This window comes from Protopterus annectens, chromosome 4.part0 (assembly GCF_019279795.1).
Source record: "Protopterus annectens isolate FY-2018-M chromosome 4.part0, PAN1.0, whole genome shotgun sequence".
NCBI classification, from domain to species: Eukaryota; Metazoa; Chordata; order Ceratodontiformes; family Protopteridae; genus Protopterus; species Protopterus annectens.
Window position 1 is genome coordinate 1,139,861,399 of NC_056733.1, and position 24,410 is coordinate 1,139,885,808.

General features: G+C 41.1%; 1 protein-coding gene across 4 annotated transcripts in view; it reads left to right on the top strand.

Moving 5' to 3' along the window:
• Nucleotides 1–24,410, top strand: part of SH3PXD2B (SH3 and PX domains 2B) — a 1,471,413-nt gene that overhangs the window by 1,332,321 nt on the left and 114,682 nt on the right. For all 4 annotated transcript variants that reach the window (XM_044069105.1, XM_044069106.1, XM_044069107.1 and 1 more), the window contains 2 exons: nucleotides 2,694–2,811; nucleotides 14,996–15,222. In XM_044069105.1, coding sequence (XP_043925040.1) covers nucleotides 2,694–2,811; nucleotides 14,996–15,222 — 345 coding nt within the window. The remainder of the gene's footprint in view (nucleotides 1–2,693; nucleotides 2,812–14,995; nucleotides 15,223–24,410) is intronic.

Consider the following 24,410-nt stretch of genomic DNA (forward strand, 5'->3'; position numbering starts at 1 on the left):
TAGATGTGCACAGACAACTTAGATTCTGCTTGGACAGTTCTAAACCTCAAAGGAAATCTGAACAACTGCTGGTGGCATTTGCTGCAGGGACAGAGGGGAGGGCTATTTCAAAGTGAACTATCTCCAAATGGATAGCCCATTGCATTCACTTCTGCTATAAGCACCATGGAAAACCTATCCCACAGGGGATCAGATCCCACTCATGCAGGGCTGCATCTATCTCTACAGCCTTTCCAGAGGTGTACCTACCAGGGACATCCTAGAAGCTGCTACCTGGAGTTCTGTACATACTTTCACCAAGCACTGCCATTTGCCAATTTTCTCTAAATTCAGAGCTGGCTTTGCCACTGCAGTTTTGCAGGGCCTTATAGCTGCTCCTAATGCTATTTGAATTCCTCCTCCCATCCTTAGCTTTGGTAATCTACCCAAATGTAATGACTGCAACAGTGAAACATGAAGAACATAGTACAGTTGTGTACACTTACCATAAATGTAGATGTTCGAGTGTATTCACTGTTGCAGTCCTGGTTACCCTCCTTTTTAGCCCCCTGACTTCGTTTGGCTATACCTTTTCTCTCCTTTTCAATGCTTAAAAGCTTTTTGGTGTATTTGCTTTTTTGTTTGAGGTATAACCTTGTATATTTATAGATTTAATTGCTTCCCATTAGGGGGACACCTAACATCTGGGGCAAGAAAAACTGATGTAATGACATCGGCTGCATGTTTTATACCCCTGATGACCTGACGTCATGGAAGAAGAGAGAGCAACCGATGCAGGACACAAGACTTTGTTAATCAGGCCAACTGAGGGCTTCCTGCAAGCAGATAACCCAAATGTAATGACTGCAACAGTGAATACACTTGAACATCTACATTTATGGTAAGTGTACACAACTGTACTTTCTGCATACTGCAGTATCTTACTTCACAGAATACAGGTAAAGTGATGCTCCTCCTTCTCTGAAGAGCATTTCTACCTGTACAGGAGCTGGATGATGCAAACCAGGGGAGACATATAAAGAGTTCAGTGCATTAATCCAAAGTAACGGTTACTGTTCTGACTCAGAGCTATTGTGGAAAAGTGGATTTGAGATTTTGAGGGTCAGGTATGGTTATGTTGGGTGTTCCACACTTGAATACCTCAGGTATTCTTAAGGCTATAATATTTGCATATGTGTGTGCATGTGTGACTGAAAAAAAAGGGGGGGGAGGAATAGCATATTGCCAGGTGGGTTGTTGTCGACTGTTGAAGTACTAAATTGCACCATTATGTGACACTATTAGGAATAACCATAATAGCTGTACAAAAACCTTTGAAGTACATATGTGTGCATGAATATATGCACATATTTCATCAGATTGTCTACACACTTTTTTTTTTAGTTTACATAGAGCAGTTTTCTTTCTTGGTTCTTAAAGTGATTGTACACAATTTTTATTTGTTATATCAGCTGCCATATGCACAGCTAACCAAACATGAAACGCAGATGGAAGCCATGCCAGAATGTGAGAGTTGGGTAGAAAGGTGGATGCTCAGAATCTGTGTAGTGTATTAACACTGTGAATTAATGAAAAAGACAACTCGAGTTAAGCATCTATATGATGCAGGAAAAGGGCTTAGCAAAATTTTGTTAAGCACCTGAAAGTATTGTTAAGCTCTAGTTTTGAGCTAGGGAGAAACAGTGGCCAGAAATCAGTGGTTGGAAATTAAAACAGCTTTAAAAGCTATTAGACACTGCCCTATCACATACACAAAAGTGTGTCAGAGCGAAGTGTCTAACAAACTTTTAAGTATCTGAGAGGTACTTTGATTCTAGCTGCCATTTGTATGACTGTGCTAAATGTTGTATTGCTTTCAACATTTTGTGCCCTTGTACTGATTCTTTAACCTCTAACTGATTACAGACAACTGGTTACATATACTTATTAATGTATTTTGACATGAATGTCTACATTCACCTCCTTAACTTTGTTTTCCTTTGCTCTTGAGGTGAATTTCTTAATACCTTAATACATAATAAGCCCTTAATACATAATAAGCTGATTTTGATCAGAGGCCCAATCATAATTATCTGCACCATGTTTCCATGCATTCTGTGTATTTTACGCCCCCTGCCACTGTTTTTTGGTGGTACTGCAAGAGTTGGAGGATGTCTGAACTCTCCCTTTCTCCTCTTCTGTCCATATGAAAATACACAATGATTCCCTTGTTCTATCTAAACTGCAATGATGCCCTTGTTCTGTCTAAACTGCAATGATGCCCTTGTTCTATCTAAACTGCAATGATGCCCCTTTACTATCTGAACTGCTGGCTTGAAGAAGATGGCCTGAACTATAGATGTATCTGTTACCCTGCATGCTTGCTTGCTATGTCTTCTTCCACACACATAGTTTGCCTTACCTCTAGGTTATGCATATTCCTAGACTGCATAGCATGTTTTTTTTATGATTGGGTGGGAAGAAATATGCATGAAGAAATGTTTTTTTATTTACTAGGAACAAGTACAGTATAAACAGAAGCATTATGGATGTCTGAAATGCCTTGAATCTTTTAACTAATTCATTCAGATTACATCCCGACAGCTATTTATTTATTTTTGCTGTCTTCTGCCTGCTTACACAGCCTAACTAAAGCCTGGCTTTTGTTGAAGTTTGCAGTATGTTTGCTTATATTTCTCACATATGTTTTGCAGAAGAAAAGTATGTGGTCATTTATCCTTATTCTGCAAGAGACCAGGATGAAATAAATTTGGAGAGAGGCAACATTGTAGAGATTGTACAGAAAAACCTGGAAGGATGGTGGAAAATCAGGTAAAGCTAATACTCTTCACTTTACATTATAGTGTTTCTTTTTTCTTGTCACCTAGGTGTGCTGCACAATACCATTTACAAAAGTAGAGAGCCTGTACAGAAAGGAGGAATTGCAGTCAAAAAACATGACTATTGGTGGCCTGAGCAGAGAATGTTCTGGAAGCCGATGCATTCATTCTGCTGCTGGGGGCAGTGACCATTTGTTAACACCTTTATTGAATTATCACTTGTGACACAGTCAAACTTACATTTATTTAAAAGTAATCAAACTATATTAACAAGTTTACATTTCCAAACATTGTACATTACATATATTTTAAATATCTTCTAGACTAGGCAACATTATTTAATTCTTGACTTCTCTTAAACCTCATTCCTCCTCCAAGACATTTTCTGCATGCATTGTTCTCACAATTTCCATTTTTTTCTAATTAATTTACTCCTACCCTTTTCTAAAGATTCCATCTCCTGTTGTTTTATGTCTGTTAGAATATTCGCTACTTCAAGTATAGCTGGTTTAGATTTTGATTTCCATTTTTTAGTAATTGCTTTTTTGTCAGTCAGAATTGATGGAGTTGGGAGGATGGCATGATGAGGAAAGGTGTTTACCTTACAGACACAAGGTACAGGGTTTGAATCTCACTTGGGGTAATTGGCTAGGCTTAAAAGGGCCCACAAGAGCAGTTAGCCTAGTACTAATCTATGAATGTATAAACCTATTAAACTTAACAAGGCTTTACTATGTCTAGGTAATTCAGATTCTGTATCCCATCTCAAAAAGTCATTTCCTTAGTTACACTCATTTGCTTGCCCAGTATTCCTGACAGAGTACTCTGTAGGAAATTTTTAAAGTCTGCCAATTCATTACACTCCCAAAACATATGTTCCCAGTTACCTCTTTCTTCCCCATCACACCACCTACATTTGCTGTCTACCTGAGGAAAAATTCTTTGTGGAGTCTGTTTGGGTTAAAAAAGTATCTTTGTAAACACTTTCAGCAAAAATCCTAAATCTTCCAGACTTTGTTGCATATTTGGCAGCCAAGCATGCCCTTCCATTGTTTGTTTGCAAACTGCATATCTAATCTCTCTTGCAAGTCTTTTCTGACTTCTTCTGATTGATTTTTACAGTTATCATACAATATTTCATATACTCTAATAATCGTTTTTAACAGAAGCTTCTGTTCTAGATTCAGTTAAAAACTCAACCAGTGCAAGTCGTCATTTAAGATTCTCCTATCCCATTCTGTTTGCTTTACTTTGATATCAATATCTGATATGGAAGGCAACTATTAGTATGTAATCCAAATGTCTACTTGGCCCCTTCCCATTCTGTTACATTTCCTTCTTTAATTATGTGTTCCCAGTACCTTAGTTCCTTTGCCAACTTCTTTTGGTAAATTCCACCTCCCTCTTGTCTAGTCTCTGTACCCCTAATTCGAATCATCCCTTACAACAGAATCTCCTTTCTCCATTCTTCTGTTAGCTTAGTTCGTACTATACTTTCTGCTACCTTAGGAAGATAATATTCTGTATTAACTGTTGTTGTTGTTCTCCTTAAGGATCTGCATCCAAAATCCCATTATTTCCTTATTAATTGAATACCCTTTGCTTCATCATCATCTCTTTCCACTATGAATTGTAGCTTTCTGCTTGTGTTACGTGTAAGAGCCTTAAATGTATAAGTCTAAAATATTCCTTCAAATTATGTAATCCTAAACTACCTTGTTTTGTTGGGAGGATCAACTTTTCCCAGTTGATACTTGGCCTCTTACCCTCCCAAATAAAATTCAAATTATTAATTACTGTCCACAACTTCTCCTCTAGTTGATAAAAATATGCCTGACCTGTGTATAAAACTAATGGGACTAAAACATTTTACTGTTTGTATCTTTCTATCCATATCCATAGGTAAAAACTTCCAGTTTCTTCATTTTTATATTGTCTTTTGTTTAGTATCTTCCCACTTAACCTTAGTAGTCCTAACCAAATCCTTTTTAATCCATACTCCTAAATGTGGGGCAGTGATCAGTCTTATTATTTGCAGATTACATAATCTGAATCCACTGACCTGATTTAAAATTCAGAGGCAGCAGTGGTGAATAAAACTGATGTAGTTGTGCTGTCCTGTACTAATTAAATGGATGTTTAAAACTAATGTGGGCACTTGAACCTGTGGCAGTAGTGGTTAACAGCTGCTTTTGAACGTGTTTTTTAAGGTTAGGAAATGAATCTCACACCTCCTGGCATCTGACTAGCCAAAATGCTTTAAATGAAAAGGATTTGTTTTCACAGTAGATATGTATTTAGCAGAAGTACCAGTAAGTTTTGATTAGGGAGCTCATATCACAATGTCCAAATGTCCACTTCGACAAATAGGCAGAATATCACAATGAAGAAATTGTTTATGACAAACTTGTGCTACCTTTTGTACAATAAGCAGATATCTCTGCTTAGTCTTAAACACAATTTTCTTATATAAAAGTAAAGCAAACAATGTTTATTATGCATCATACTAATGTTCTTCATGTTTCACTGTTGCAGTCATTACATTTGGGTTATCTGTTTGCAGGTAGCCCTCAGTTGGCCTGATTATCAAAGTTTTTGGTCCTGCGTCGGTTGCTGTCTCATCATCAGGTAGTCATGGGTATAAAGCATGCAGCCGATGCCATTACATCAGTCTTTCTTGCCGTGCGGTGCCCGAAGCAGAAGCAGTTCGCAAGTGCCGGTCGGCTGACTCCTGAAATTTTTGTTTTCGTGTTTCAGATCCGAAGTCTTCAACTAAACTAAGTACCCCATTGGGGATCCTTTTTCTTGCTCTAAACCAATGTCAGTAAAAGTTAACAATTGTATTTCTTGTGGAAAGCAAATACCTCATAAAGATTTTCATTTGTATTGCATTCCTTGCTTAGGCCCAGACCACGATGTACCTCGCTGTCGGTTTTGTGCCTTATTCAAACCTCGAACTATTCATCGTCAGTTCATTTTTGCATCTAAATATTTTGGTACTCGGTTCAGTTATCCAGAAATGGCTTTGGTGAGCCACCTAACTACCGACATTCTGAAAACATGCAAAGATAAAGACAGAGACAGATCGCATAGGTCCAAAGCTGCCAACGACGCTTCTCCTAAGCTAGTCGCCAGTTTGCTGGTACTCAATGAGGCGGTTTTGCAGCCCCTGATACCCACTACTTCAGATTTGCATGTCTCTATTGAGATCCATTCTGAGTCTGGAATGCCACAAGATGCTTCTTCAACTGTGGAACCTGCGGATGTCTCTACCTTGGATGGGTCCGGAGCCGCTGTGCAGGCACCAGCTTCTGAGGGTGTATTCAGGCCTACTGACTTGCATATTAAACTGACGCCATCTTCTTCTTCAAGGCCTAAAATTCGACCCATGCCTAGAAAACCGATGCCCAGACCGCATGGTCAGGCCCCTATGCCTAATAAACAAATGATAAGAATGGCTGAAGACCTTATTACTCTAATCAGGGGAAGCCACTCTTCTCCCTCTAAGAGACCTAGAACTGATTTTCCTTCTGATTCTTCTGATCAGGATTCTGAAATTTCTGTTTTCTATGATGACCAGGAGTTGCCCTTATCTACCTATGAGGATTCTGATGCAGAGGACTCCATTCCCTCTGCTTCCCCTCCAGAGGATTTCTCTTTTGGTGAAACTTTGCATACTCTTAGGGAGCATTTCCGCTGGGAAAGCCAGGATTACTCTGACTCCAAAAAGAGGCTTAGGGAAGTCTTACTCCTACCTCAACACAGGCCTTTAGCTATCCCTCCTGTACTAGACATTGTAGATGATACCTTCTTGGAATCTAGCCTGGCCCTGACACTTTACCTCCGGCTCCCAGAAAACCTAACAGGTATTACAGAGTACCTGACTCTCACAAGTTCCTCTTTAAGAATCCTACTGCGGAACCTGAGACCATTTCACAGGGACCCAAAGGCATTAAGGCTACTACTGCCAAAAACCCTACCCCCTCTGATAGAGATTCCAGGGTCTTGGACAGATTGGGTACGAAGGTATATACTTCTGCAACTTTGGCCATTAGGGCCTTAAACTGCCAGTTTCATATGTTAGCAGCATATTATTGGATTGTTTAAACAGAAAACGATGTTGATTCCTGACTGTGCTGAAAATAAAGAATTGCTGAATTTAATGCATTCTGCTGAACAAGTTGGAAAACATACTTTGCAATGTGGTTTTGATTCATTAGAGGCATCTTGCAGGGCTGCTGTCACTGGGTCTGTACTTAGAAGGCATGCTTGGCTTAAGGAGCAATCTTTGCCAGATCATGTTAAAGCTAAATTACTGGATGCTCCCTTAAACCAAGACAGTCTGTTTGACAACAAAGTAGAAGTAGTACTAAAAAGATAGAGGAAAAAGCTAAATCTATGCAAACTGTTAAAGATTTCCTGCAAGTACAGCCTCCCAGATTTAATAGGCACTGGCCTTCTAAGAATTGGTCCTTTCCTGCCTCTTCCAGGCCTTCTCAGTCCAAACTCAGAACCAGCAGACCATCTAGGCTTCAGTTTCAAGTCACTCACAGGCCTAAGCAGTGGGGGGCTCCCACTTCCAAAGCTGGGAGTAGTAAGACACCCCCTATGGTAAACTGTCACAATGACTTAACTTTAAACCTTCCAGGTCCTGTCCAACTGACTGTTCCTTTAGGGGGAAAGATCGCCCTGCATGCAAAAAACTGGGAATTCATTACCCAAGACAAATGGGTTTTAAATATAGTTTCCCAAAGATACCGATTCCACTTCCACTCCTTACCAACCCCAAACGGTTGGCCAGACCTACCCCCAAATCAGTGGGCAGAGTCTCAAAGGCAGGTTCTCTCTTTTCTAAGCATCAGGCTATTCAACCTGTCCCAGAAGAGGAATAGGGACAAGGTTTTTACTCAAGACATTTCCTGGTACCCAGAAAAGACAATTCCTGGCGTCCTATCCTGAACCTGTCTATCCTAAACACATTTTTGGTAATCCCAAAATTCAAAATGCTAACTCTTCATCAGCTGCTTCCCATGTCAGGCAAAAATGCCTGGTTGGAAACACTGGATTTAAAGGAAGCCTACCTGCACATCCCAATAAGAGAATCTTGCAGAAGATACCTATGCTTCAGAGCAGGCTACATGCACTGTCAGTTCTCTGTGCTGCCCTTTGGCTTATCTACTGTGCCCAGGGTATTCACAAAGTGCCTAGCTCCAGTCATTGCATTTTGTTGGCAAAGAAATATTCAAATATACCCATACCTGGACGATTGTCTAATTCAGGTAGAAAGCCAGGACATACTATTAAATCATCTGGCATTTGTAAAGAAATTACTAACATCTCTGCGGTACACCATAAACAAAAAGAAGTCACATCTAGTACCCTGCCAACAAATTGTATTCCTGGGAGCAAGCTTGAATACAGCTTCCCAGATGGCCTACCTCAAGCCAGCGAAACAAGTTAATTTGACAGCCTTCTGGCCACAAAAACCCAGCTATCTGCAAGAAAAATACTGCAAGCCCTGGGGTTTATGGCCTCTTGCATGTCACTAAGTCCATATGAAGACTGCATATGAGGAAACTACAATGGTATCTAAAAAGCCTATGGTGTCAACATTCTCAGGACCTAGAATCAATGATTCCTATTATCCCTTGCTTAAAGACAGAGTTCCTTTGGTGGGCACAATAAGGGACTGCCATTCACTCTACCCCCTGCCGCCCACACCCTAACAGACGCATCAGACTATGCATGGGGGGCTCACTTGGCAGGGCAGTGCATTCAGGGCAAATGGAACCCGAGTCAATTACACCTGCATATCAATCAAAAAGAAATGTTAGCTGTACAGAATGCTCTGACAGCCTTCAAGAACCACATTCTTCCAGGACAATTATTGGTAAAGACAGACAATACCACTGTTATGTGGTACATAAACAAGCAGGGGGGGGTACCCACTAATACCCTCTCTGCAGACTAGCCATGGCTCTGTGGAACACAGCCTTGAGCTACCAAGTGCACCTACAAGCTCAATTCCTGCCAGGCAAGCTAAATACACTGGCAGATGACCTAAGCAGAAATCTCATGGATCCACACGAGTGGAAACTGGAACCAAAGGTATTCAACATTTTGAGAAACAAATGGGGGAGCCCAGAGATAGACCTGTTTGCCTCCCCTCAGAACTACCAATTGGACAAATTCTGCACAAGGACTCCCCACAGACAAGCTTGGAAAATGGATGCCCTGTCCTTCACCTGGAAAAACGTATCAGTTTATGCCTTTCCCCCTCTGCCTCTCCTCTCCAAAGTGTTACTAAAGATCAAACAGGACAAGCCAAGGGCAATACTTATTGCACCAGACTGGCCACGCCAACACTGGTACCCCCTCCTGTGCAGTGTGTCACTTCTGGAACCATGGCACCTGCCTCAGACCCCTTCCCTGCTGTCCCAGCAGGAGGGCCAGATTCTGCACTTACAGCTTCAAACCCTGAACCTTGTAGCCTGGCTAATTACATGATCTCTCCATTACCATCCCTCAGTAAGCAAGTGATGAATGTCATTCTGGAGGCAAGGAGGCCTAGTACTAGAAACTCCTATGCTGATAAATGGAAAAGATTCTGTTCCTGGAGCCAAACCCAGGGGATGGACACAACAGTGTCCAATTTACTACATATTCTTCAATACTTAACTGAGATGCTTCACAAGGGCCTTTCCTTTTCTTCCATCAAAGTTCATGCCTCGGCCATTTCAGCTCATTATAATACAGAGCCACCCCTCTTCTCTCATCCACTGCTGAAGCAATTCCTCAGAGGGGCCAAAAACTTAAGACCACCCAGGAGAGCCCCTACTCCAGCCTGGGACCTTAACTTTGTATTGGAAAGGCTCACTCTACCTCCCTTTGAGCCAGCTGCAAATGCAGAGTTGAAATTCCTTTCTTGGAAAACAACCTTCCTTTTAGCCATCACTTCAGCAAGAAGGGTATCTGAATTACAGGCCCTCATGGCAGTGGAACCTTTCATCATCTTTCATGCGGACAGGGTGTCCCTCAGGACCAATCCCTCCTTTATGCCCAAGGTGGTATCCAGTGTGGCCCTTAATCAGTCCATTCATCTGCCAACCTTCTTTTCTAATCCAGGTGATGGATAATGTTGTAATTATCTGGTTGGATGGTGACTGCATAATCGGAAAGCTTACCATTATTATTTTCCTGTTTATAAAACCATTGGATAGGGATGGAGTTTGTAATGAGGGTGAATTTTCTTCCTAATAAGTAATACTTGAGGATGATGAGGGTCACTTAATTGGTCGATATTCCCTTTCTGTTACTGATAATCTTTTCTCATGCTTCTGAGCTCTTGACTGATTAATAATAGTCAGGGTGTTCCCTGACCTGACTCTATGTTAAATGATTGAATGTTCAATTCAGCGAACATATGATCATCGATGTCCACGTCAGCGAATATTTAATTCAACAAATGTGCTACACTGGGAAAGTAACTGTTTGGCCAACATTTCCCAGTAACACACACTGGACTATTTCAAACCCACCAAGGTGGGAGTGCTGTGTCCCCCACACCATCTCTAACTGGGTCTATTGCAAATTATTGAACACTTATTTTATCGAATTCCATTTCATTGAATCCACTTCTTCGAATCTCATATCAAACTCCCGGAACTATGAAAAGGAAACCCTGGGAAAGGAACCACTTGGCCACCATGGTGAACTTTTCCCTTCCTCCACTGTAGTGTGATCTCAGAGTTGGTATATTTAATTATGGATGTGTGGGAGGCAAAGCCCCCCCCCCCCACTTGGAAGAATTTTTGTTTTTCTGTTTGTTGTTTTGTCCTGGTGGTTGAGTGGCTCCTTTCCCGGGGTTTCCTTTTCATACTTCCAAAAGTTTGATATAATGAGATTTGAAGAAGTGGATTAGATGAAATGGGTTTCGATAAAGTAAACGTTCAATAATTTGGCATAAATCCCCATAACTATATATATATATATATATATATATATATATATATATATATATATATATATATATATATATATACCAACTCCAAGATCGCACTACAGTGGGGAAAAGGACAACAGAGAATTGTTGGTCAAGTAGTTACTTTTTCCATGTGTAGCACATTCGCTGAAGTGAATGATTGCTGAAATGAATGTTTGGGGGTTTATGTTTGCCCCCCCCCGAATATTTGAAGAAATCAGGGCCTATCAAAGTAGGTTATAGGACTTCTCAGTATGAAATTCCAAAACAAACATGTGGTAATAGCTTGTCAAATCTAAAAATGGCTTAACACCTGCCCTTTTGTAGTTGGAGAAGGCCACTTCTGGACTGGCTTAATTTTTTTTTCTATCCTGGGGTTTCCCAATCCCTCTGCCTATAATTCATTGCACAAAGCAGGATTCAGTCATATATAACTTACCTTTAGCTGCATTACCTGTCAAGCCAGCTTAGCACAAAAAAAAGAAAGAAAAAATTAAAATGCCTTGGACTTCAGGAATATTGCATTTTACATTCTTTGGAGAATATTGCAATGTCATCCAGATAGACTATGACATATCTGGCATGAGATGTTATAGTCTTGTCCATCAGCCTCTGCAGTTTTGTGGGTGCTCTGTGAAGATCAAAATGCAGGACTCTAGTGAAAGTGTCTATCCAGCGTAGAGGGTGGCATGTTTTCCTTAGCTTCTGAGGATATTGAAATTTGTAAGTAGTCTTTGGTTAAATCTAGAGTTGATAGTATAACCTTGCCCAAGTTTTCAATCATTTTGTCCACTTATGGCATGGGATGTGAATCAGATTTAAGGATGCCATTTAACTTTCTAAAGTCATTGCAAACCTTATAGACTCATAAGGCTTGGAGGACCAGTATGACAAGACTGTTCCACTCACCTTGGGATTCTTCAATGACCACAAGTTTAAATATTTTCTGCACCTGTTCTTAATGTTTTAGCATTGTGCTTCTGCTATCCAGTATGGTTTTAAATAGACTTTTTCACTAGGCACGGTTTTTATATTGTTCTGAATTAAACTGGTTCTACCAGGCATCTCTTAGAGTATATTGTTATGTCCTAGTACAATTTTTTGGCAACCTGATTTTGAGACATGGGTAATATCTCTTGCAGTTTAACTTCAGGATAGTGTATGTGTGTTTGTGTTTGTGAGTGAGTGAGTGTGTGACTGTGTGTGTGTGAGAGGACGGTATTAGCATTCCCTGCAAATATACTTTCTGTAAAAACTTCAAGTTCTCTCCCAGGTTGCAGGATGTTTATGTGGTATAATCAATAATTATCCTAGTTTTCTTTTCCCTGTTGCCTTGACTTATAGTTCCCTTCACTTACTTTTTCCACAGTTTCAAAAGACCCTTGCCGTTTTGCAAGGAATTTATTTTCAGCAGTGGGTACTAACACAAGTTCTTCATCTCAAATTTAAACTCATTGAAACAGGCATTTTATTTACATGCTTTCTGTTGTCTCTTGAACTTTTTCTACACATTCTGTTAGTAAACATTATAGATCTTAACCTGTCCTGTAAAATGTTCTTTCACACTATAAATGGAGTGTCTTCTTCCCATGTTTCTTTGGCTATGTCTGTCAAGCTGTTGTGTTATGCTCCATATAGCAGTTCAGAAGGTGTGACATCAAGGCACTTCTTTTATGGCAAATAGAAGGTAAGGGAACAGATGTTTCCATTTTTCTCCTGTCCACTTCTAGAGCCTTCTGTGACATAAATTTTAAAGTGACTAGCTTATCTTAAGATGCTGTACAAATGTTCTTAACTGTTTTTATTTTATAACAGGACAAGAGCTCATGCATTAGTCTGGAAATTATCGTAGTGCCTTGATCACTAACAATTCATTGAATACTTCAACCCACATAAACATCAGAACTAGTTCTTTTTCTATGGCCTTTGCTTTGGCTGTTTGTAGGGGTACTGCCTCGGGAAATTTTGCTGTATAGTCAGTAATTATTAGAATGCGCAGATTGCCTTACTCAGTTTTACGTGGCCTCACAATGTCCACTGGCATCCCCAATGGGTAAGAGAGTACCAAACAACTCTTAAATCCTAAGTTCAATGTTATTGTGTGGTACAGTGAGCAGGTTGTATAAAGGTTATTTATGGCTCTCATAACACCAGGTCAGTAAAATCTTACTAAAAGCCTAGCTTTTCTCTTGTGTACCTGTAAATGATTGCCATTATTTGGCAATGTGCAAATTTCATTACAGGTGTTCTAGAAGTGGTGGAACACAAAATCAGATATAACAATGCTTGATTGAATGTAATAGTCCAGTTCTGTATGTTTGGTTGTTTATGATTTTGTGTTATTTTAGTAATCATTTCCACTTCCATCTTATATGGCTGTCATAGATATATTTCGTGAGGTATGTCCTCTCTGTAATACATATGCATACATCACTAAAACATTCTCTGTGTAGTGTCAAGCTATGTTTTACCAACTACATGCAAGCATTATTTTACTCAGGCCTCCACATATGCAAACCTCTTTAATGTAAAATCTATACAAAAACATTCATTGTCAGATGGAGATATTTTACTTGAATGTGCTGAAAGCACAATGGAAGATCTGCCATTGTTGGGAGGGTGGCCTAATGGTTAAGATGTTTGCTTTACAAACACAAGGTGCAGGGTTTGAGTCTCATAAGGAATAATTGGCTAGGCTTAAAATGGCTCGCAAGGGCAGTTAGCTTAGTACTAATCTATGAACCTATGACCGGTTCAAAGGACCAGAAATGAACTCGTTTTACAATGGATTTAGATAATGCCACAAGAGGAAGAAAATATCTCATAAGTAACGTTACCAGACAGACATTGTAGATCTTAAGTCCCTGTCTGAAAATGCATGTATTTCTCATGTTTTGCAATGAATAACTGGATTTTATACATAATTCTATATGTAATGCAGGAGTGATGCAATGTCTTCTGCTTGGCTTCTTATAAGAAGTGTGTTGAGTTGTAATTTTGAGTTCTGCAATTGCAAAAAATAAACTGCAATTGCCAGAACCAAACCGACTGGAGAGGGGTTTCTTCTCACTGCACCCCTAATGTGAAGGAAGCTGTGCCTCATACCCTTGCAACTGATGTACTAATTCCAAAAATTGTTGTACCTCAGAGTAAGGTGGATAACCCAAACTATTACAACATCAAAAGAAGTATATGCTACCCCTAAAATTCTATGTCAGAAAATGCACGTGACTGTTGTTTTAGAAGGCTGTTGAGTGGTGCATGAGTTAGCATTGCTGTCCTACAGTGCATGGCTCTAAAGTTCAATTTTCATCTTAGTAGACTTCACTGCAGCATCTGCATGTCTTTGCTATGTCCACATGGGGTTTGCTCCTCTGCTACACTTTCCCTCCCACGTCTCATAAACATGGAGTAGGTGATTTGGTGAGTATCCAAACCGGAATATGAGCAGGGAGTTATTGAATGCTTGCATGTGTGTGTGTGTGTGTGTGTGTGTGTGTGTGTGTGCGCACATTCGTATGAGCTTGTCCTGAGACAGAGTGCTGTTTTATTCTGGATTAATTTCTGTGTCTGCTTTGTATACACTGAGTGTCAGGATAAATGTTGACTCTCATCTGGCCATGAATTTAACAAATATGCAAATCAGTGAATTCTGTGACACATATCTCCTTTATCTTGGCTTCAGACAGTGTTTTGCCCATGTTCAGTATGTCTGCTCTACAACATTCAGTGTGGAACAGGTCTTAGAAGTCAACTAATACTTTGTACTCTAGACAATATTTAAAAAGCTGTCATAACCCCTCCCCCCCCCCCCCAATCTTCATCCTTGAACTGTTTGCAGTTAAAACCTCTAAGAACAGATATAAAACTTAACAGACTGGATTAGTGCTTGCATTTTACTCTGCCTGCATCTGGTACATGCAATGCATTAACAGCACTCTCAAACACCGAGTACATAATGAAACAGTCTGTATGTGTTTTCTTGATAAAGTTTTGTTTCTTTTTCTTTTTTATAGTTACATACATACTGCAAAATATATGAGCTTGTCTGAAACAAATCATGAATCAAAGCATTCATTTTCCTAGTACCTGGAACCTGAGTCTAGTCATTAATGTATGTGTTCTTGACTGCTACATTTTGAGTCAAGATGAGTTCGTCCATTGGCCTCTCAGTATAACTTCTGTTTTCTCACAGGTATCAGGGCCAGGAAGGTTGGGCTCCTGCGTCTTACTTGAAGAAAGCTAATGGAGACGCGATGGCTCCAAGAACAACATCTGGGTCAACAGTGAGCTCAAATGCCCTAGACCTGGATGGGTACCCCAGGCAGCATAGCTCAGCAAGCAGAGACAGAGAGGTGCTGAATAACCAGAAGGATCAGAAGTCGGAGCTTCGCTTTTCGGCCTTTGTGGATAATAAGAACAGTAAGTGTGGTTATTTGCCAGTGACAGATGAGCTAAATGAAGGCTGGCATGAAGCAGTGTGATGCAACTGAGTTATGGGGCCAGAGATATATATATACTTGTACATAGTCCAAAAAAGGAAATGCAAGTCTCAGCTGAATGCAGTTGTAATTACTGGTAATTCATTCTAGTATACTGGAGAGTTAAATGTAAGCAATGTAGCCATAGGTGCATAGCTGTCTACCACACTGACTTCTAGGGTAGTCATTTATTCCTATTCAGGATAGCGATGATATCAGCAAGGTGCATGGCTGTAAATGGTGCAGCAACCCAAGCCATCTTCAGTTCAGGCCACCCATCCACAAGAAACTGCTGACTACTGGCTATCCCAGTATGATTCTTTTCCTGTTTTCACTTATGTACTGTGTAGACCTTACCGTTGTTCACTGTACTTTGACTTTGGAGGATTCTTCAATGGCCAAAATGTATACCCAGTAAAATTGATTATTGTGCCTGTGATGCTCTATTGTAGACAAGTAGCAGGATTTCAGTGTTGAAATCCAGACAGGTCTCAGGTAGTTTTCTAATTGCACCACTGCCAAGTGCCTGTTGTCTTGCAAGGAGAGACAACCTTTCTTCTGGGGGTGCAGTTTCTCTCTGCTATTTACTCTCTCCTTCAAGAGATCCCTACAGCATCCTGCAGATGTTCTTCGTGTTTCACTCTTGCAGTCATTACATTTGGGTTATCCTGCTGGCAGGTTGCCCTCAGTTGGCCTGAATTCCAAAGTCTTGGGTCCTGCATCAGTTGCTGTTGCCCCTTCCCTGATATCAGGGGTATAAAAGATGCAACTGGCGCCATTTTCTTCAGTCTTTCTTGCCGCGCGGTGCACGAAGCAGAAGCAGTTCGCAAGTGCCGGTCGGCCGACTCCTGAGATTTTCATGTTCGAATTTCAGATCCAAAGTCTTCATTAAAAGCTAAGTACCCCATTGGGGAAACTTTTTTCTTGCTCCAGTCCGATGTCAGAAAAATTTAATAATTGTATTTCTTGTGGGAAGCAAATACCTCATAAGGACTTTCATTCTTACTGTATTCCTTGCCTAGGCCCTGACCACAACGTAGCTAGTTGTCGGTTTTGTACTAGATTTAACCAACGCACTATTAAACATCGGTATGATTTTGAATTAAGCTATTTTGGCAAAAGATTTAATTATACAATGTCATCGGATAGCCATCCGACAACCGGAGTTCAGAAAAAACGCAAAGAAAAAGAAAAAGACAGGCTACCGAGGTACAAAACTGACGACGAGGCTTCTCCTAAGCCAGTCGCCGGTTCTCAGTGAGGCGCTTTCGCAGCCCCTGACTTCCGCTATTTTAGAGTCGCAGGCCGCTACCAACACCCATGTGGAGTCGGCAAATCCTCTAGAAGCTCAAAGTATTGGAGCCTCAGAGACTATTCCCTCAGATGGGTCTGGAGCCGCTGAGCAGGCATCGGCTTCTGAGGGTGTATTCAGACCTAAACAATTGTACATTAAAACGACTTCAGCTTCAAAGGCAAAGACTAAAGCACCTTTAAAGACAAAGAAACAAGTTCAACAGCGTCATGGACAGGCCTCCATGCCCAAAAAACAGATGCTCAAAATGGCTGAAGATTTAATTAGCTTGATCAGGGGTTCCCATCCCCCTCCTGATAAGAGGCCTAGGCAAGAGACAGACTATGAATCTTCAGATCAGGTTTCCACTTCTTCTGATTGCTCTTCTGATCAGGAATATCTTCTACCTCCCTATGAGGATTCTGATGCTGAAGAATCTATTCCTTCAGCTTCTCCTCCTAAGGACTACTCTTTTGGGGAAACCTTGCATACCATGAGGGAGCATTTCCACTGGGAGAGCCAAGATTTTTCAGAATCTAAGAAAAGGCTCAGAGACTTCCTTTTACTACCTCAACACAGGCCTCTAGCTATTCCACCTGTGTTAGACATTGTAGATGATGTGTTTTCAGAGTCTAGTCTGACCCCTGACCTCCAGCTCCTGTTAAGCCGAACAGATACTACAGGGTTCCTGACTCACAATTTCCTTTTCAAAAACCCTGCTGCAGACCCAGAAACTATTTCTCAGGGTCCCAAGGGGGTCAAGGCTTCCACTGCAAAAAACCCTACCCCCTCTGACAGAGATTCTAGGGCACTAGACGGATGGGGAAAAGAGATTTACACATCTGCTACCTTGGCTATAAGGGCTTAAATTGCCAGTTTCATATGCTCAAATATCAGCAATATATCATGACACTGCTTAAACAGAAAATGTTGATAAATTCTGAATGTGCAGAAAACAAAGAAATGCAGGATTTATTGCATGCAGCTGAACAAGTTGGAAAGCATATTTTACAATGTAGTGTTGATTCTCCAGAGGCCTGCTGCAGGGCCGCTGTTACAGGTTTTGTCATTAGGAGCATGCTTGGTTAAAGGAACAAAATCTGCCTGATCATGTCAAAGCAAGATTATTAGATGCTCCATTACAGCATGATACCCTGTTTGGTGTTAAGGCAGAAGAGGTGTTAAAGAAAATGGAGGACAAAGCTAAATCTATGCAAACAGTCAAGGAATTCTTACAGGTACAGGCTCCCAGGTTTAGCAGATACTGGCCTACAAAGAATTGGTCCTTTCCAGTGACAGACAGACCTCAAATGGGTCAGATCCAGATGCCCTAGAGGCAGATCCCAGCCACAAGGTTCGTACAGGTCTAAGCAGTGGGGTGCTTCTACCTCCAAAAGCCGAGAGGACAAATCACAACCATACAGGAAACAGTCCCAATGACTTCCCCCTGCCTGTACCAAGCACTTATCTTCTGGCAGCACCCTTAGGGGGAAAACTAGCACTTTTTTCTCGAAATTGGCACATTATTACCCAGGACAAATGGGTTCTAGACATAGTGTCACAAGGCTACAAGTTTCACTTCCATACCCTGCCAAGGATAAACGGTTGGCCAGACCTGCCAAAAAATCAATGGGCAGTGGCTCAAAAACAAGTTGCATCTCTCATGCACATGGGGGATATTCAACAAGTGCCATAGCAAGAGCAGGGACAAGGATTTTACTCAAGACTGTTCCTGGTACCCAGAAAGGACAAAGCATGGAGACCAATTCTTGACCTATCTATTCTTAACACTTACCTGGATATAACAAAATTCAAGATGTTGACCTTGCAGCAGCTTCTGCCCATGCTGGGCAGCAGGGCTTGGCTCGTGACTTTAGACCTAAAAGAGGCATACCTGCATGTCCCAATCAGACAATCATGCAGAAGATACCTTAGATTCAAGGCTGGCTCAAAGCATTACCAATTCTCTGCACTGCCGTTTGTGAAGACCCTGGGTGCAGTAGATAAGCCAAAGTGCCTGGCACCAGTAATTGCTTTCTGCAGACAGAGGAGTGCAAATATGTCCTTACTTGGATGACTGCCTCATTCAAGCAGAGAACAAGGACATTCTACTACAGCATCTGGCATTTGTGAAGAAACTTTTAAAATGCCTAGGGTACACAGTCAACGAAAAGAAATCAAAACTATACCCTCACAATAGATAATATTCCTGGGTGCATGCTTAAATACAACTGCCCAGATGGCTTATCTCATGCCAGACAAACAAAGGCAACTGACTACCTATTTCAAGGAAATGGCAACAAAGGCCCAGTTATCTGCAAGAAAAATTCTGCAGGCTTTGGGCTTCATGGCATCCTGCATCCTACTAATTCCATATGCAAGACTGCATATGAGGAAACTTCAATGGTACCTAAAAAGTGTCTGGACACAACATTGCCACAGCCTGGAAACCATGATTTCTCTCATTCCCTGCCTGCAACAGGAGTTTCAATGGTGGGCAAAGGCTTGTCACCAAAACAAGGGACAGCCATTCTCAGAAACCCCAGCCAGGCAGAACCTTACAATGGATGCATCAGATTATGCCTGGGGGGCCCACATGACAGGAAGAGGTATTCAGGGCATCTGGTCCGCAAACCAAATGCATCTACATATCAATCAAAAGGAGATGCTAGCTGTTCAAAATGCCCTGATAGTCTTCAAGGACCTAATTCATCTGGGGCAACTTCTGATAAAGACAGACAACACCACGGTCATGTGGTACATAAACAAGCAAGGGGGCATTCACTCTTACCCCCCTTGCAGACTAGCCATGGCTTTATGGGACACAGCACTGACTTACTAAGTTCATCTGCAGGCACAATTCCTGCCAGGAAAGGAAAATACTCTGGCAGAGGAACTAAGCAGAAACCTCATGGATCCCCATGAGTGGCACCTGGATCCACAAGTCTTCAGCATGATAACAAAGAAATGTGGATGCCCGGACATAGATCTATTTGCCTCCCCTCACAACAATCAACTAAAAAGATTCTGCACAAGGACTTATCACAGACAAGCATGGAAAGTGGACACCTTATCTTTCAGCTGGACAAACCTATCAGTATATGCCTTTCCTCCACTGCCTCTCCTCCCCAAACTACTCCTAAAGGTCAGACAGGAGAAACCAAAAATGATTGATTGCCCCAGACTGGCCACGTCAGTACTGGTATCCAATCTTAAGGAACTTGTCTCAATGCCCAGCCTGGACCTTACCTCAAATAACTCATCTACTGTCCAAACAAAACAATCAGATTCTGCACAGCCAACTCAGGACCCTAAACCTGGCAGTATAGCGGATAATGTGGCCATACAAAGCACACCTCTCAGTAATGCTGTGATGGATGTCATTTTAGAAGCTAGAAGGCCTAGTACTAGAAAATCCTATGCTGGAAAATGGAAGAGATTTTGTGCTTGGAACCAAGCTCATGGAACTGATACAGCTGTCTCAAATATTCCTCATATTTTGCAATACATAACTGAGATGCTGGACAAAGGCCTATCTTTCTCATCAATTAAAATCCATGCCTCTGCCATTTTGGCTCATTACAATACAGAGCCACCACTTTTCTCTCATCCTTTATTAAGGCAGTACATCAGAGAAGCCAAAATGTTAAGGCTTCCAAGGAGAACACCAACACCTGCATGGGACCTCAGTTATATCTTGGAAAAACTCACCTTACCTCTTTTTGAGCCAACTGTTACTGCAGATATAAAGTTTTTATCTTGGAAAACGGCTCTGCTCCTAGCAATAACTTCTGCAAGACGAGTGTCAGAGCTACAGGCTCTCATGGCTGTGGAACCCTTATAATTTTTTATCCGGACAGGGTCTCTCTGGGGACAAACCCTACATTTATGCCTAAGGTAGTATCCAGCATAGCCCTTAACCAAACTATTCATTTGCCAACTTTTTATCCAAATCCACAGAACAAGGGGGAGAAAATTCTCCATTCTTTGGACGTACACAGACAACTAAGATTCTACTTGGATAAAACTAAAGTTTTCAGAAAGACAGAACAATTACTAGTGGCATATGCTGCAGGATCACAAGGAAAGGCCATCTCCAAGCAGACTATTTCAAAGTGGATAGGTCACTGCATTCGTTTCTGCTACTCTCAGCCTGGCAAACCTGTGTCTAAGGACATTAGGCCACATTCAACCAGAGCTGCAGCCACTTCTGCAGCCTTTCTCAGGGGATTACCAACCAAAGACATTTTAGAGGCTGCTACTTGGAGTTCAGTGCATACCTTTACAAAACATTACAGTCTGCCACTTTACTCTAAATCCAGGGCAGGCTTTGCCACTGCAGTTCTGCAGGGCCTCATAGCCGCCCCTAATGCTATTTAGTTACATCCTCCCATCCATAGCTTTGGGAATCTACCCAAATGTAATGACCTGCAACAGTGAAACACGATGAACATAGAGTACAGTTGTGTACTTACCATAAATGTAGATGTTCGAGTGTATTCACTTTTGCAGTCCAGGTTACCCACCCACCACCCCCCTTATTTTTGCTGGAACTTATCTTTCCTTCTCTGATCTATGCAACCTATGTGGTGTATTTGCTTATAGATGAAGGTAAAGTTTATTTTGATGCAGGTATGTGTTACTTACATATATTTAGCATACCCTTTTGGGGGCACCTGACATCTGGGGCAAGAAAAACTGAAGAAAATGGTGGCTGCATCTTTTATACCCCTGACGACCTGACATCAGGGAAGGGGCGGCAGCAACCGATGCAGGACCCAAGACTTTGGAATTCAGGCTGACTGAGGGCAACCTGCCAGGAGGATAACCCAAATGTAATGACTGCAACAGTGAATACACTCGAACATCTACATTTATGGTAAGTGTACACAACTGTACTTTTCCGTGGAGTCATATTCAGAGACAGACTTATTCCCATTTGATGGGTCATTACCTGTACCTTTCATGGTCTTCACTTGTACTGGCATATGTTTGTCTGGCATCTGGTCCAGTAGTCTGTATTTCTGCTCCAGAATTTACTCAGTTATCAAAATTTAACAAAGAAATAGGGAGTGACCTTGGAGTGGTCTATGACTTTTTGTTGAAGAAAGTGATGGGGGCTAGCCTATTCAGACCAGATCATTTCCTGCTTTGATTATCACACACACACACACACACATACACACTTTCCTCAAGATTCTTCTGGAAGGTCTTTCCTTTGGAGAGACAATGATACTCATGAGAAAACCCTTTTAGTGGTATGCCAAGGTACTTTTTGGTTCTCAGATATATTAACTGGAGTTTCTGGCCATACAAGATGCCAAGTCCACTGCTGAATCATCATTTATAAAGAAAAAAAACAATACAGGTATAGCAATAAATCCAGGCAGACAAAAACCGACAAATCCAAAAAATTAAAAACTCACCAGAACCACAGTAGTTTCACTGGTTAAAAGTTGATAGCACACTTGTTTAAACCTTTCACATAAACTTCTTCAGGCATACAAAACAATTAAAATTCCATTTTATAAAAGTATGAATTAACAACATAATCAAACCCAATTAAACGCATCATTGAATACAATTAAAAGTTAATTACATCTTAAAAGAATATACTCAATTTATTTGTGTATGTAATTCTTTCAGGGATTGCTTTATACTAATAGTTCCATTTAAACCAGGTAGCATATGAGCTTTGATAGACGTTAGTCCATTTCAGTTCCTCCTTTTCTGTGAGATTTATCAGATCTGCACCTTTAATAGGTTCATGTATTACTTGTAAAATCATGAACTTAAAATAATGTGATCTATCCGTTTCACTGGTATGTTTATAAAATGCATTGGTCTGAGTATTTCTGCCTGTATCTGATAAGTAATTATCTGTTCACTCTTTAAACTTTATATTAGTTTAACAAGTGTAATATGCCTCACATAGAACATTTACCTTATAAGCCTATGGTAATTGTGACACCAAGAATTTGATTTACATGGCCAAATATGAAAAAAAAAAACGGATAGAACACATCATTTTAAGTTCATGATTTTACAAGCCCATGAACCTATTACAGGTGGAGATTTGATAAATCTGACGGAATTGGATGATTATCCACTTTCAAGCTCATATGCTACCTGGTTTAAACGGAGCTATTAGAATAAAGGCAGTTGTGAAAGAATTACATAGTCAAGTAAATTCAGTATATTCTTTTAAGAGGTAATTAACTTTTAACTGTAGTCAATATGTTTAATCGGGTCTGATTATGATGTCAATTGATACTTTTATAAAATGGAGTTTTTTGAATTGTTTTTTTTTTTTTACACTTGAAAAAGCTTTATGCAAAAGTTTTAAATTAGCATGCAATAAACTTCTAACCAGTGACACTATTGTGGTTTTGGTGGATTTTTATTATTTGTTTGGGTTTGTTTGTTTTAGTCTGCCTGGGTTTATCACTACAGCTGCATTGTTTTTTCTTTACTTGTTTGGATTTATACAAAGGTAGCGAACATGAATGGGCCTGGTGCTGTTCCTTCTACCAGCAACCTGGTTTCTAGACCTCTAATATTTGTTCGGGAGCTTGTTGAAGTTGCATCTAATCCTTTACTTATAGAAGGTTACTCTGTAGCCATATTAGGAGATGCAGAAGTGGCACCTGATACACAACTGTAAAGACTGTCCCCGGGATTCAGACTACCAACAGGCTGAAATAGGAAGGGTAGAAGGAAAAGGCAAAGGCAGTAGTATTAGAACAAGGGAAACACTGTACAAATCAGCAATATGGGAGTCTGCAACTCACAACTGGCCAATGAAAGCACTCGAATAATACAGCTGACAGGTGGCTGCAGAGCTGAAGATGGGCGGACATGTAAAATAGAATTAAAAGGCAACAGCACAAAATAAAGGTGAACTGATGTAGAAATCACTACTATGGGAGTCTTGCAACCCAGCTGGCAGGTAGCTGCAGAGCTGTAAATGGGAGGAGATGCAAGTAAAAATTAATTACAAAAAGGGCAACAGCAGAATAAAGGCAATCATCCACAAATCACCATTAATGTTTCTAACTCTCACAGTGGCTAAATCCAAGCCATGAGCAAGTAAGCTGGCAGCTGGAATGAATCAGAAACAGCCAATCTGACAGGCAGCAGTAGCATCACACCACTATAAAGTATGGAAACACCCCTCAGTCTGCGTTTCCCCACAACCTCTGCACCTTTGGAGTAAACCTGGGAATTTAAGCCAACAGGGTGCTAGGGGGCTGCCTTTGCTCATATACGTCATTATGTGCTGGAGGCTGACCGTGATGAGGAGGATAATGCTGCCAACCGCCGCAGACCCAGGAGGAGGAGGAGAGTGTTCAGACCCTGGGTGACCTATCAGGGGCTATATGACCTGGAGATTGTAGAGCGTTACAGGGTGGACAGGGACATACTTCAGCAAATTGTGAAGCTGTGCTGGCCTCGCCTCACATCCAGAACAAACAGAGGGGAACCCATCAAAGTGGATACTAAAGTATGTGTAGCCTTAAGAATACTAGCTGCAGGTATTTTCCAAAGACCTACTGGGGATATCATGGGGGTTTCACAGGCATCTGCATCCAGAGTACTCCAGTTCCTGGACGCCATGCTACCACATGTCCGTGAACACATCTACTTCCCCAACAGCTGTGAGGAATTGACCAGCAATGTGCATCTCTTCCACTGTGTAGCTGAATACCCACAGGTACTGGGTGCCATATACTGCATGCACATCCACATCAGAGCACCACCCTGTGAGTGGGGTAGGGTCCACATCAACCGCAAGGGCTTCCCCTCCATCAACTGCCAGGTTGTGTGTGATGCCCAGG